Source organism: Lichenostomus cassidix, unplaced genomic scaffold, assembly GCF_008360975.1.
Source record: "Lichenostomus cassidix isolate B80296 unplaced genomic scaffold, HeHo_3.0 HiC_scaffold_868, whole genome shotgun sequence".
NCBI classification, from domain to species: domain Eukaryota; kingdom Metazoa; phylum Chordata; class Aves; order Passeriformes; family Meliphagidae; genus Lichenostomus; species Lichenostomus cassidix.
Window position 1 is genome coordinate 45,247 of NW_028147895.1, and position 11,538 is coordinate 56,784.

General features: G+C 44.9%; 1 protein-coding gene across 1 annotated transcript; it reads left to right on the forward strand.

Moving 5' to 3' along the window:
- Positions 1-829: 829 nt before the first annotated feature.
- Positions 830-10,942, forward strand: LOC146420583 (SAP domain-containing ribonucleoprotein-like; the record flags this gene model as incomplete). Its single annotated transcript, XM_085048124.1, has 5 exons — positions 830-891; positions 4,391-4,490; positions 5,035-5,081; positions 8,037-8,104; positions 10,891-10,942. Coding segments are annotated over exons 1-5 (303 nt in total), but the record flags the coding sequence as incomplete, so codon positions are not given.
- Between the last annotated feature and the right edge of the window lie 596 nt (positions 10,943-11,538).

Below are 11,538 nucleotides of genomic sequence, written 5' to 3' on the forward strand. Positions count from 1 at the left end.
GCGAGGCGCGGGGGTGGGAGGGGGGAGGTGAGGGAAACGGGGGTCACAACAGCCCTGCCGGTGTCCCCAAAGTCCCTCTGATGTCCCCAAAGTCCCCTCGGCCTCACCAACGCCGCCCAGGTCGCCATGGCAACGTCGCTTCCGGTCTGCGCCGGAAAAGGAATGACGTCACTGACGCCACATGGGCGCCGCCATGTTGAAGGTTCCCGCTGCGCGGCGCCATGTTGAGTGTGGGCAAGGCGGGGCTCGCTGCGCTCCGGGCGCTGTAGTGGGCTCGGGATGACCGGAGCCAACCCGCGGGGCGGGGATGTGTCCCGTTACCTCGGTAGGCGCCGTTCGGCCCGGCGGTGAAGCGGCACTGCCGTCATGGCGGCTGACACACCCATCATGGCGGGCGCAGCATTCAACATGGCCGCTGCCACACTCATCATGGCGGACGGACAGGAGTATTTTAATTATCTGAATTAATAGTTAATAAGGGAGTGCTGTGGCTCAGGGGTTGTTGTGGGGCCGGAGGTGTTTTAGGTTTATAATTATAGTAAGATAAGTAAGAACAAATGATAACAAATAGAAATATATAACAGCGGAACAAACCACCTGCCCCCTGGAGCAGCACCTGGCGCTTCCCGCCCTCTCTCCCCATTGGCCGCCCGTCCGCAGCGCCCAACTTCCATTGGATAGCTCTTACGTCACTCACTTTAGCCCCACCCCTCAGTGCTCGACAAACCAATCACACACGGGCGGTGCCGCAGCGCTGACCAATGGCGAGCCGCGGTTTGGGGCGGGCTGTGGAGGACGCGCGGCGCTGATTGGCCGGGCGGGCGGGAGGGGCGGGGCCGGCGGCGGGGTGAGAAGATGGCGGCGGAGCCGGTGGAGCTGCACAAGCTGAAGGTGCGGCGGGGAGCGAGCGGGAACGGCGGGAAACACCGGGGAGCGGCGGGAGAGCGGAGCAGAGCCCGGGAACCGCGAGGGGACTGCGGGAACAGCGGCTGGGAGCGGGGAGAGCGCGGGGAGCGGGCTGGGGCGCTGAGGGGATGTGGGGAAACCTGAGGGAAACCTGAGGGAACTGTGAGGGAAACCTGAGGGAGCCGTGAGGGAACTGTGAGGGAAATCTGAGGGAAACCTGAGGGAATTCTGAGGGAACTCTGAGGGAATTCTGAGGGAACTCTGAGGGAATTCTGAGGGAACTCTGAGGGAATTCTGAGGGAACTCTGAGGGAATTCTGAGGGAACTCTGAGGGAATTCTGAGGGAACTCTGAGGGAATTCTGAGGGAATTTTGAGGGAATTCTGAGAGAACCGTGAGGGAACCGTGAGGGAATTCTGAGGGAATTCTGAGGAACCGTGAGGGAAACCTGAGAGAATTCTGAGGGAATTCTGAGGGAACTGTGAGACAATTCTGAGGGAACTCTGAGGGAATCTTGAGGGAATTTTGAGGGAATTCTGAGGGAAACCTGAGGGAAACCTGAGGGAACTGTGAGGGAAACCTGAGGGAACTGTGAGGGAATTCCGAGGGAAAGCTGAGGGAAACCTGAATGAAACCTGAGGGAACTGTGAGGGAATTCTGAGGGAACTCTCAGGAGCCATGAGGAACCGTGAGGGAACTCTGAAGAACCATGTGAGGGAATTCCGGATATTATTCCTGGGATTTTCCCCCAGGCTGATCCCCATGAGGTTCTCCTTCCCAAAGCAATATTCCCGGGATTGTTCCCTCAGCAGATCCCAAAGACCATCCCTGGCAGTTTTCTGGGAACTTCCTCCTGGGACAAACCCCGAGGTTATTTTTCCATCAGGATCCTGAGGGATTTCCCCAGGAAAGATCCCAAATGGGATCTCTGGAAGGTTTTTTTGGGATGTTTCCCCTGGGAAGAATCCCCAGGATGATCCCAAGGATGTTTTCCCATAAGGATCCTGAGGGATTTTTCCCAGCTGGGATCCCTGAATGGTTTTTTTGGGATTTTTCCCAAGTGGGATCCCTGAATGGTTTTTTTGGGATTTTTCCCAAGTGGGATCCCTGAATGGGTTTTTTGGGATTTTTCCCAAGTGGGATCCCTGAATGGTTTTTTTGGGATTCTTCCTCTGGGATGATCCCAGGGGGTTTTCCCATGAGGATTTTGGGGAATGCCAGGCTGGAGCTGTGGGATTTGGGGTGGGATTTGGGAAGGAAGAGCTCGGGAATGGGATTGGGGAATCCTGGGGCTGAGAATCCATGGGATTGAGATTCCTGGGGTTGGGATTCTGGGAGTTTGGGATTCCTTGGGACTGGGATTTTGTGGATTGATATTCCTTGGGGTTGGGATTTTGTAAATTTGGGATTCTTTGGCATTGAGATTCCATGGGATTGAGATCCTTAGGGTTGGGATTTTGGGAGTTTGGGATTCCTTGAGGTTGAGATTCCATGGCATTAGGATTCCTTGGGGTTGGGATTTTGTAAATTCGGGATTCCTTGGGATTTTGTGAATTTGGGATTCCCGAGGTTGGGATTTTGCAAATTTGGGATTCCTTGGGACTGGGATTTTGTGGATTGATATTCCTTGGGGTTGGGTTTTGTTTGGGTTTTGGGTTTTGTGTTTGGGTTGGGTTGGGTTTTGTTTGGGTTTTGGGTGGGTTTTGTGGTTGTTTTTGGGGTTGGGATTTTGCAAATTTGGGATTCCTTGGCATTGAGATTCCATGGGAAGGTGATTCCATGGGGTTGGAATTCCTAGGGTTTGATATTCCTTGGGGTTGGGATTTCGTAAATTTGGGATTCCTGGGGTTGGGATTTTGTAAATTTGGGATTCCATGGGATTGAGATTCTGTGGGGTTGGGATTTTGTGGGTTTGGGATTCCTTAGGGTTGAGATTTTGTGGGATTGCGATTCCATGGGTTTGGGATTTGGGATTCCTGGGGTTGGGATTTTGTAAATTTGGGACTCCTTGGGATTTTGTAAATTTGGGATTCCTGGGGTTGGGATTCTGTAAATTTGGGATTCCTTGGCATTGAGATTCCATGGGATTAGGATTCTTGGGGTTGGGATTTTGTGGGTTTGGGATTTTGAGAATTAGGGATTCCTTAGGGTTGAGATTTTGTGGGATTGTGATTCCATGGGGTTGGGATTTGGGATTCCTGGGGTTGGGATTTTGTAAATTTGGGACTCCTTGGGGTTGAGATTCTTTGGGATTGAGATTCCTAGGATTGGGATTTTGTGGGTTTGGGATTCCTTGGCATTGAGATACCATGGGATTGTTATTCAATAGGGTTGGGATTCCTTGGGATTTGGGATTCCATGGGATTGAGATTCCTTGGGTTTGGGATTTCTTGGCATTGAGATTTCATTGGATTTGGGATTCCCGAGGTTGGAATTCTGTAGGTTTGCAGTTCCATGGGGTTGGCATTTTTTGGGATTGAGATTCCTGGGATTCCTGGGATTGCAATTCCATAGGATTGAGATCCATGGGGTTGGGGTTTTGTGGGACTGAGATTCCTGGGATTGGGGTTTTGGGAGTTTGGGATTCCTCAGAGTTGGGATTTTGTAAATTTGGGATTCCTTGGGGTTGAGATTCCATAGGATTGAGATTCCTTAGGGTTGGAGTTTTGTGGGATTGAGATTCCACAGGATCAACATTCCAGGGAGATTCCCCTGGGAATTTCTCCAGGCTCTTCCCCAATCCCTGCAAATTTCCCCTGAAAGCTCCTCCAGGAATTTCCTCCTGGGGATCAAACCCCCCAGCCCAGCTCCTCCCACACCCCAAACCCCTCCAATCCTGAGTTTTCCCCAGTTTTTCCCGAGTTTTCACAGTTGTTTTTCCCGGATTTTCCCGAGTTTTTCCCAAGTTTTTCCCAATTTCCCTAACCCCCTGTCTGTGTTCCAGCTGGCGGAGCTGAAGCAGGAGTGTTTGGCTCCCGTTTTTCCCAGTTTTCCCAGTTATTTTTCCCAAATTTTCCCGATTTCCCCAATTCCAGCTGGCTGAGCTGAAGCAGGAGGGTTTGGCTCCAGTTTTTCCTGATTTTCCCAGTTATTTTTCCCAGTTTTTCCCAATTCCCTGTCTCTTGCAGCTGGCAGAGCTGAAGCAGGAGTGTTTGGCTCCCGTTTTTCCCAGTTTTCCCAGTTATTTTTCCCAAATTTTCCCGATTTCCTCTTTTCCAGCTGGCCGAGCTGAAGCAGGAGTGTTTGGCTCGGGTTTTCCCAGTTGTTTTTCCCGGATTTTCCCAGATTTTCTGGGATTTTCCCAATTCCCTGTCTCTTCCAGCTGGCAGAGCTGAAGCAGGAGTGTTTGGCTCCAGTTTTTCCCAGTCATTTTTCCCAAATTTTCCCAATTTCCTCTCTTGCAGCTGGCAGAGCTGAAGCAGGAGTGTTTTTCCCAGTTTTTCTGGGATTTTCCCAAATTTTCCCAATTTCCCTGTCTTTTCCAGCTGGCAGAGCTGAAGCAGGAGTGTTTGGCTCGAGGCTTGGAGGCCAAAGGGAACAAACAGGATCTCATCAATCGCCTGCAGGCTTACCTGGAGGAGCACGGTGAGAGACAAATACCGGGAATTGGGATCCGAATATTGGGAATTCTGACATAAATCCTGGGAATTGGGATCCGAATCTGGGAATTGTGACCTGAATCCTGGGAATTCTGACCCAAATATTGGGAATTGTGACCTAAATCTGGGAATTGGGATCCAAATCCTGGGAGTTCCACTCTAATCCTGGGAATTGTGATCGAAATATTGGGAATTCTGCACCAAATATTGGGAATTCTGACCTAAATCCTGGGAATTCCACCCCAAATCGTAGGAATTCTGACCCGAATTGTGGGAATTCCGATGCAAATGCCATCTGGACTTCTCTCCCCTCATTCCCCAGTGAAATCCCAGTTTTCTGGGGATTTTTTTGGGGGATTTTTCGGGGATTTTTGGAGGGACTTTTGGGGGGATTTTTTGTGGATTTTTTTTGATTTTTGGGGATTTTTTGGGGTTTCTTTGGGGGATTTTTGGGATTTCTTTGGGATATTTTTTAGGATTTTTTGGGATTTTGCTGCTCCAATCCCTGTGTGGTTTGTTTGATTTCCCAGCCGAGGAAGAAGCCAACGAGGAGGATGTGCTGGGAGAGGACATCGAGGTGAGCAGATTTTGGGATAATTCTGCTGTTCTAGAACCTTCCAGCTGGAATGAGGAACATTCCAGAACCTTGGGGAGCTTCAGCCAAAAGTTCTTTTTGTTTCCACCTTTATTTCTGGATTTTTCCACTTTTATTTCTGGATTTTTCCACCTTTATTTCTGTTTCTTTTTCTGCTTTTCTTTCTGTTTCTTTTTCCACCTTTACTTCTACTTTTTTTCCACTTTTATTTCTTTTTCTTTCCTCCTTTATTTCCCTTTTTTTCCCACCTTTGTTTCTCTTCTTTTCCACCTTTACTTCTAGTTTTTTCCACTTTTATTTCTCTTTTTCTCCACTTTTATTTGTGTTTTTTTTCCACTTGTATTTCTGGGTTTTTTTGCTTTTGTTTCTATTTTTTTTCCACCTTTATTTCCCTGTTTTTTCACCTTTATTTCTTTGGTTTTCCACCTTTGTTTCTTTTTTTTCACCTTTATTTCTACTTTTTTCCACTTTTATTTCTGTGTTTTTTCACTTTTATTTTTGGTTTTTTCCACTTTTATTTCTCTGTTCCTCTTTATTCCATTTTCCTTTTTTATTCCCATTTTTCTCTTTATTTCCTTTTTCCTTTTTTATTGCTTTTTTTCCTTTATTTCCTTTTCCCTACTTTTCTTTATTGATTTCCATGAATTTCCATGGATTTCCATGGATTTTCCATGTATTTTCATGCATTTTTTGTGGATTTTCATGCATTTCCATGAATCTCCTGTGGATTTCCCTTGGATTTCCTTGGATTTTTCATGCATTTTTTGTGGATTTTCATGGATCTTCCATCCATTTTTCATGAATTCCAAATGGATTTTCCATAGATTTTCATGGATTTCTCTGGATTTCCATGGATTTCTGTGGATTTCCTGTGGATTTTCCATGGATTTCCTGTGGATTTTCCATGGATTTTCATGGATTTTTCCATGGATTTTCATGGATTTTTCCATGGATTTTCATGGATTTTTCCATGGATTTTCATGGATTTTTCCATAGATTTCCATGGATTTCCATAGATTTCCATGGATTTTCCATTGATTTCCATGGATTTTCCATTGATTTCCATGGATTTTCCATTGATTTCCATGGATTTTCCATTGATTTCCATGGATTTTCCATGGATTTTCCATTGATTTTCCATTGATTTTCATGGATTTTCCATTGATTTTCATGGATTTTTCTGGATTTCCCATTGATTTCCCTGGATTCTCCATGCATCTTCATGCATTTTTTGTGGATTTCCCTGGGTTTTCCATGGATTTCCACAGATTTTTCATGGATTTTCCTTGGATTTTCATGCATTTTTTGTGGATTTTCATGGATTTTCCATGGATTTCCCTGTATTTTCATGCATTTTTTTGTGGATTTTCATGCATTTCCATGAATCTCCTGTGGATTTCCTTGGATTTTTCATGCATATTTTGTGGATTTTCATGGATCTTCCATCCATTTTTCATGAATTCCCCATGGATTTTCCATAGATTTTCATGGATTTCCCTGGATTTCCATGGATTTCTGTGGATTTCCTGTGGATTTTCCATGGATTTTCATGGATTTCCATTGATTTCCATGGATTTTCCATAGATTTCCATGGATTTCCATTGATTTCCATGGATTTCCATAGATTTTCATGGATTTCCATTGGTTTTCATGGATTTTCCATTGGTTTCCATGGATTTTTCTGGATTTCCCATTGATTTCCCTGGATTCTCCATGCATCTTCATGCATTTTTTGTGGATTTCCCTGGGTTTTCCATGGATTTCCACAGATTTTTCATGGATTTTCCGTTGATTTCCCTGGATTCTCATGGATTCTCATGGATTTTCCTTGGATTTTCATGCATTTTTTGTGGATTTTCATGCATTTCCATGAATCTCCTGTGGATTTCCCTTGGATTTCCCATGGATTTCCTTGGATTTTTCATGCATTTTTGGTGGATTTTCATGGATTTTTGATGGATTTCCCATTGATTTCCCTGGATTCTCATGCATTTCCCATGGATTTCCATGGATTTCCCTGGAATTTCCATGCATTTTCATGGATTTCCCTTGGATTTTCATATATTTTCCATGGATTTCCATGGATTTTGTGGGGATTTTCATGGATTCTCATGGATTTCCTGTTGATTTCCCATGGATTTCCCCTGATTTCCATGGATTTCCCTGGATTTTCCATGCATTTTCATGCATTTTTCCTAGATTTCCTGTGGATTTCCATGGATTTGAATGGATTTTCCATAGATTTCCATGGATTTCCCATGGATTTTCATTGATTTCCGTGGATTTCTCATGGATTTTGCATGCATTTCCTGGATTTTCGTGGCTTTTCCATGGATTTCTATGGATTTCTGTGGATTTCCATGAATTTCCCGTGGACTTCCTTGGATTTTCCCTGGATTTTCCATGCATTTTCATGCATTTTTTGTGGATTTTCATGGATTTTCCATGGATTTTAATGGATTTTCCATAGATTTCCATGGATTTCCATTGGTTTTCATGGATTTTCCATTGGTTTTCATGGATTTTTCTGGATTTCCATGGATTTTCATGGGTTTCACATGGATTTCCTGTTGATTTCCCATGGATTTTTTTGGGTTTCCCGTGGATTTTCCATAGATTTTAATGGCTTTCCATGGATTTTTCATGGATTTTCATGGATTTCCCATGAATTTCCATGGATTTTCATGGATTTCCCATGGATGATTTCCCATGGAGGATTTCCTATGGAGGGTTTCCCATGGATTTCCCATGGATTTCCCATGGATTTCCCTGCTTTCCCTGATTTCTCATGGATTTCCCTGATTTCCCATGGATTTCCCATTGATTCTCATGGATTTCCCATGGATTTCCCGTGGATTTCCCATGGATTTCCCATGGATTCCCATGGATTTTGCACACATTTTTTTTGGATTTTCCCTGATTTCCCAATTTCCCCAGGAGGAGGAGCCGAAGCCCGCCGAGGTTCCGGCGAAGGTGGAGGAAATTCCTGCCAAGTCACCGGATGTGTGAGAAACTGAGGAGTTGGGAAATCTGGGAATGGGGGATGGGAGAGAATCCTGGGAGCTGGGATTGGCTGGGATTCCTTGGGATTGGTTGGGATTTGGTCCGTGGGGTTGGGATTCCTTGGGAATGAGAGAATTCCTTGGGGTTGAGACTTCCTGGGATTGAGATTTCTTGGAGTCCAGATTCCAGGGATTGGGATTTTGTGGATGGAGAGAATTCCTTGGGATGGGGATTTTTTTGGGCTTGAGATTCCCAGGGTTCGGATTTTGGGATTGAGAGAATTCCATGGGATTGAGAGGATTTCCTTGGGATTGAGGGAATTCCTTGGGATTGGGAGAATTCCTTGGGATTGAGGGAATTCCTTGGGATTGGGAGGATTTCTTGGGATTGAGAGGATTTCTTGGGATAGGGATTTTTGGGATTGAGATTCCTTGGGATTGAAAGAATTCCATGAGATTGGGATTCTTTGGGATTGAGAAGATTACATTGATTGAGAGAATTCCTGGGATTGAGGGGATTTCTTGGGATTGAGAGAATTCCATGGGGTTGAGAGAATTCCATGGGATTGAGGGAATTCCTTGGGATGGGGATTTTTTGGGATTGAGATTTCTGGGGCTGGGATTCTTGGGATTGAGATTCCTTGGATATAAAGGACTCCTTGGGATTGAGAGGATTCTTTGGGATTGAGAGGATTTCATGGGATTGGGATTCTTTGGGATTGGGAGAATTCCTTGGGATTGAGAGGATTTCTTGGGATTGAGAGAAATCTTTAGGATTGAGAGGATTTCTTGGGATTGAGACTTCCTGGGATTGGGATTTCTTGGATTGAGAGAATTCCATGGGATTGAGAGAATTCCTTGGGATGGGGATTTTTTGGGATTGAGATTCCATGGCTTGAGATTCCTTGGATATAAAGAATTTCTTGGGATTAGGAGGATTTCTTTGGGATTGAGAGAATTCCTTGGGATGGAGAGGATTCCATGGGATGGGGAGACTTCCATGAGGTTGAGAAAATTCCATGGGATTGAGAGGATTCCTGGGATTGAGGGAATTCCTTAGGATTGAGAGGATTCTTTGGGATTGGGAGAATTCCTTGGGATTGAGAACATTTGTTGGGGTTGGGATTTCTTGGGGTTGAGATTCTTTGGGATTAAGATAATTCCTTGGATTGGGATTCCATAGGGTGAGGGTTCTGTGGGGTTGAGATTCCTTGGGATTGAGATTCCTTGGATTGAGATTCCATGGGGTTGAGAGAATTCCATGGGGTTGAGAGAATTCCATGGGGTTGAGAGAATTCCATGGGGTTGAGAGAATTCCTTAGGATTGAGAGAATTCCTTGGGATTGGGGATTCCTGGGTTTGGGATTCCTTGGATTGAGAGAATTCCTTGGGTTGAAATTCCATAGGATTGAGACTCCAGGGATTGGGATTTCTTGGATTGGGAGGATTCCTTGGGATTGAAATTCCTTGGGATTGAAGTTCCAGGAATTGGAATTTCTTGGATTGAGAGAATTCCATAGGATTGAGATTCCTTGGATTCAAAGAATTCCAGGGGTTGAGAGAATTCCTTGGGATTGAGGATTCCTGGGTTTGGGATTTCTTGGGATTGAGAGAATTCCTTGGGATTGAGGTTTTTTGGGATTGAGATTTCCAGGGTTGGGATTCCTTGGGGTTGAGAGGATTCCTTGGGGTGAGGATTCCCCATCCCTGGAAGGAATTCCTGGAGTTTTCCAACTCCCTGGAAGGAATTCCCAGAGAATTCCTCATCCCTGGGAACAGACTGGGATAATTGGGAAGTTCTCCAGCTGGGAATGGTTTGGGATTGGAGGAATTTCCTGATCCCAAATCCAGGGAAGCTCCTGGGCAGGAGGGGGCGCTGGAGACTGGGAAATCCCAAATCCTGATCCCAAATCCCAAATCCTGATCCCAAATCCCAACTCCTGATCCCAAATCCCAAATCTTAAATTCCAACTCCTGATCCTAACTCCGGATCCCAACTCCTGATCCCAAATCCTAAATCCTGATCCCAGATCCTGATCCTAAATCCCAAATCCTAAATCCTGATCCCAAATGCCAAATCCTGATCCCAAATCCTAAATCCTGTTCCCAAATCCTGATCCCAAATCCCAATCCTGATCCCAAATCCTGATCCCAAATCCCAATCCTGATCCCAAATCCTGATCCCTAATCCTAAATCCTGATCCCAGATCCTGATTCTAAATCCCAAATCCTGATCCCAAACCTGGAATTCAGGACAGAAAAAAACCCCTGGGATTTGAGGCAGAAAAATCTAGGAATTCAGGGTAGAAAAATCTGGGAATTTAGATCCAAAAATCCAGGAATTCAGGGTAGGAAAAGGTGGGAATTTGGGGCAGAAAAACCTGGAATTCAGAAAAAGAAAACCTCTGGGAATTCAGGGTGGAAAAATCTAGGAATTCAGGACAGAAAATCTGGGAATTCAGAAGAGAAAAACCTAAAATTCAGAAAAATTGGGAATTCAGAGCAGGAAAACCAGGAATTCAGGGAAAACACCCTGAGAATTCAGGGCAGGAAAACCTTTGGAATCCATCCTGAGCTCCAAATTCCAGGAAAATCCCCAAAATCCCAGGAAAATCCCCCCAAATTCCAGGAAAATCCCCCAAAATTCCAGGAAAATCCTCCCAAATTCCAGGAAAATCCTCCCAAATCCCAGGAAAATCCCCAAAATCCCAGCAGCTTTTCCCCAAATTCCTTGGGAATTCTGGAATTCCCTGCCCATTCCCAACTTTTTCCTGATTTTTCTTTTCCAGGATCACGGAGAAGAAAGTGGTGAAAATCACCTCAGAGATTTCCCAGATGGAGGTAAAATTCCCAATTTTTTTTCTGAGAATTCCTGAGGATTTCTGGGTCATTTTGGGGGAATTTTCCATCCTTGGAATTGAATTTTTCCAGGATTTTTTCCAAGATTTTTTCCCAAGATTATTCCAGGATTTTCCCAAGATTATTCCAGGATTTTCCCAAGATTATTCCAGGATTTTCCCAAGATTATTCCAGGATTTTCCCAAGATTTTTTTTAGGATTTTTTCCAAGATTTTCCCAGGATTTCCCCAGGATTTTTCCAGATTTTTTTTCAGGATTTTTCCAGGATTTTTCCAGGATATTTCCAGGATTTTTCCAGGATTTCCCCACTCCTCCCAGCCTGCAGCAGCTTTTCCTGCATTCCCAGGAAATCCTGGAATAATCTGAACCTTTTTTGGGATCATTTCCCAGCTGGAATTTTGGGATTTTGGGATGGAATTCCCAGAGAATTCCCCACAATCCCATTTTTCCCACTTTTTCTGCTCCCCAAACTCTCTGCTCCCTCTGGAAAAACTCCAAATTCCCAGAATTTCCTTCCATCCTCACTCCATTCCCTCTTCCAGCACAATTCCCAGTTTTCCAACTATTTTCCCATTAGT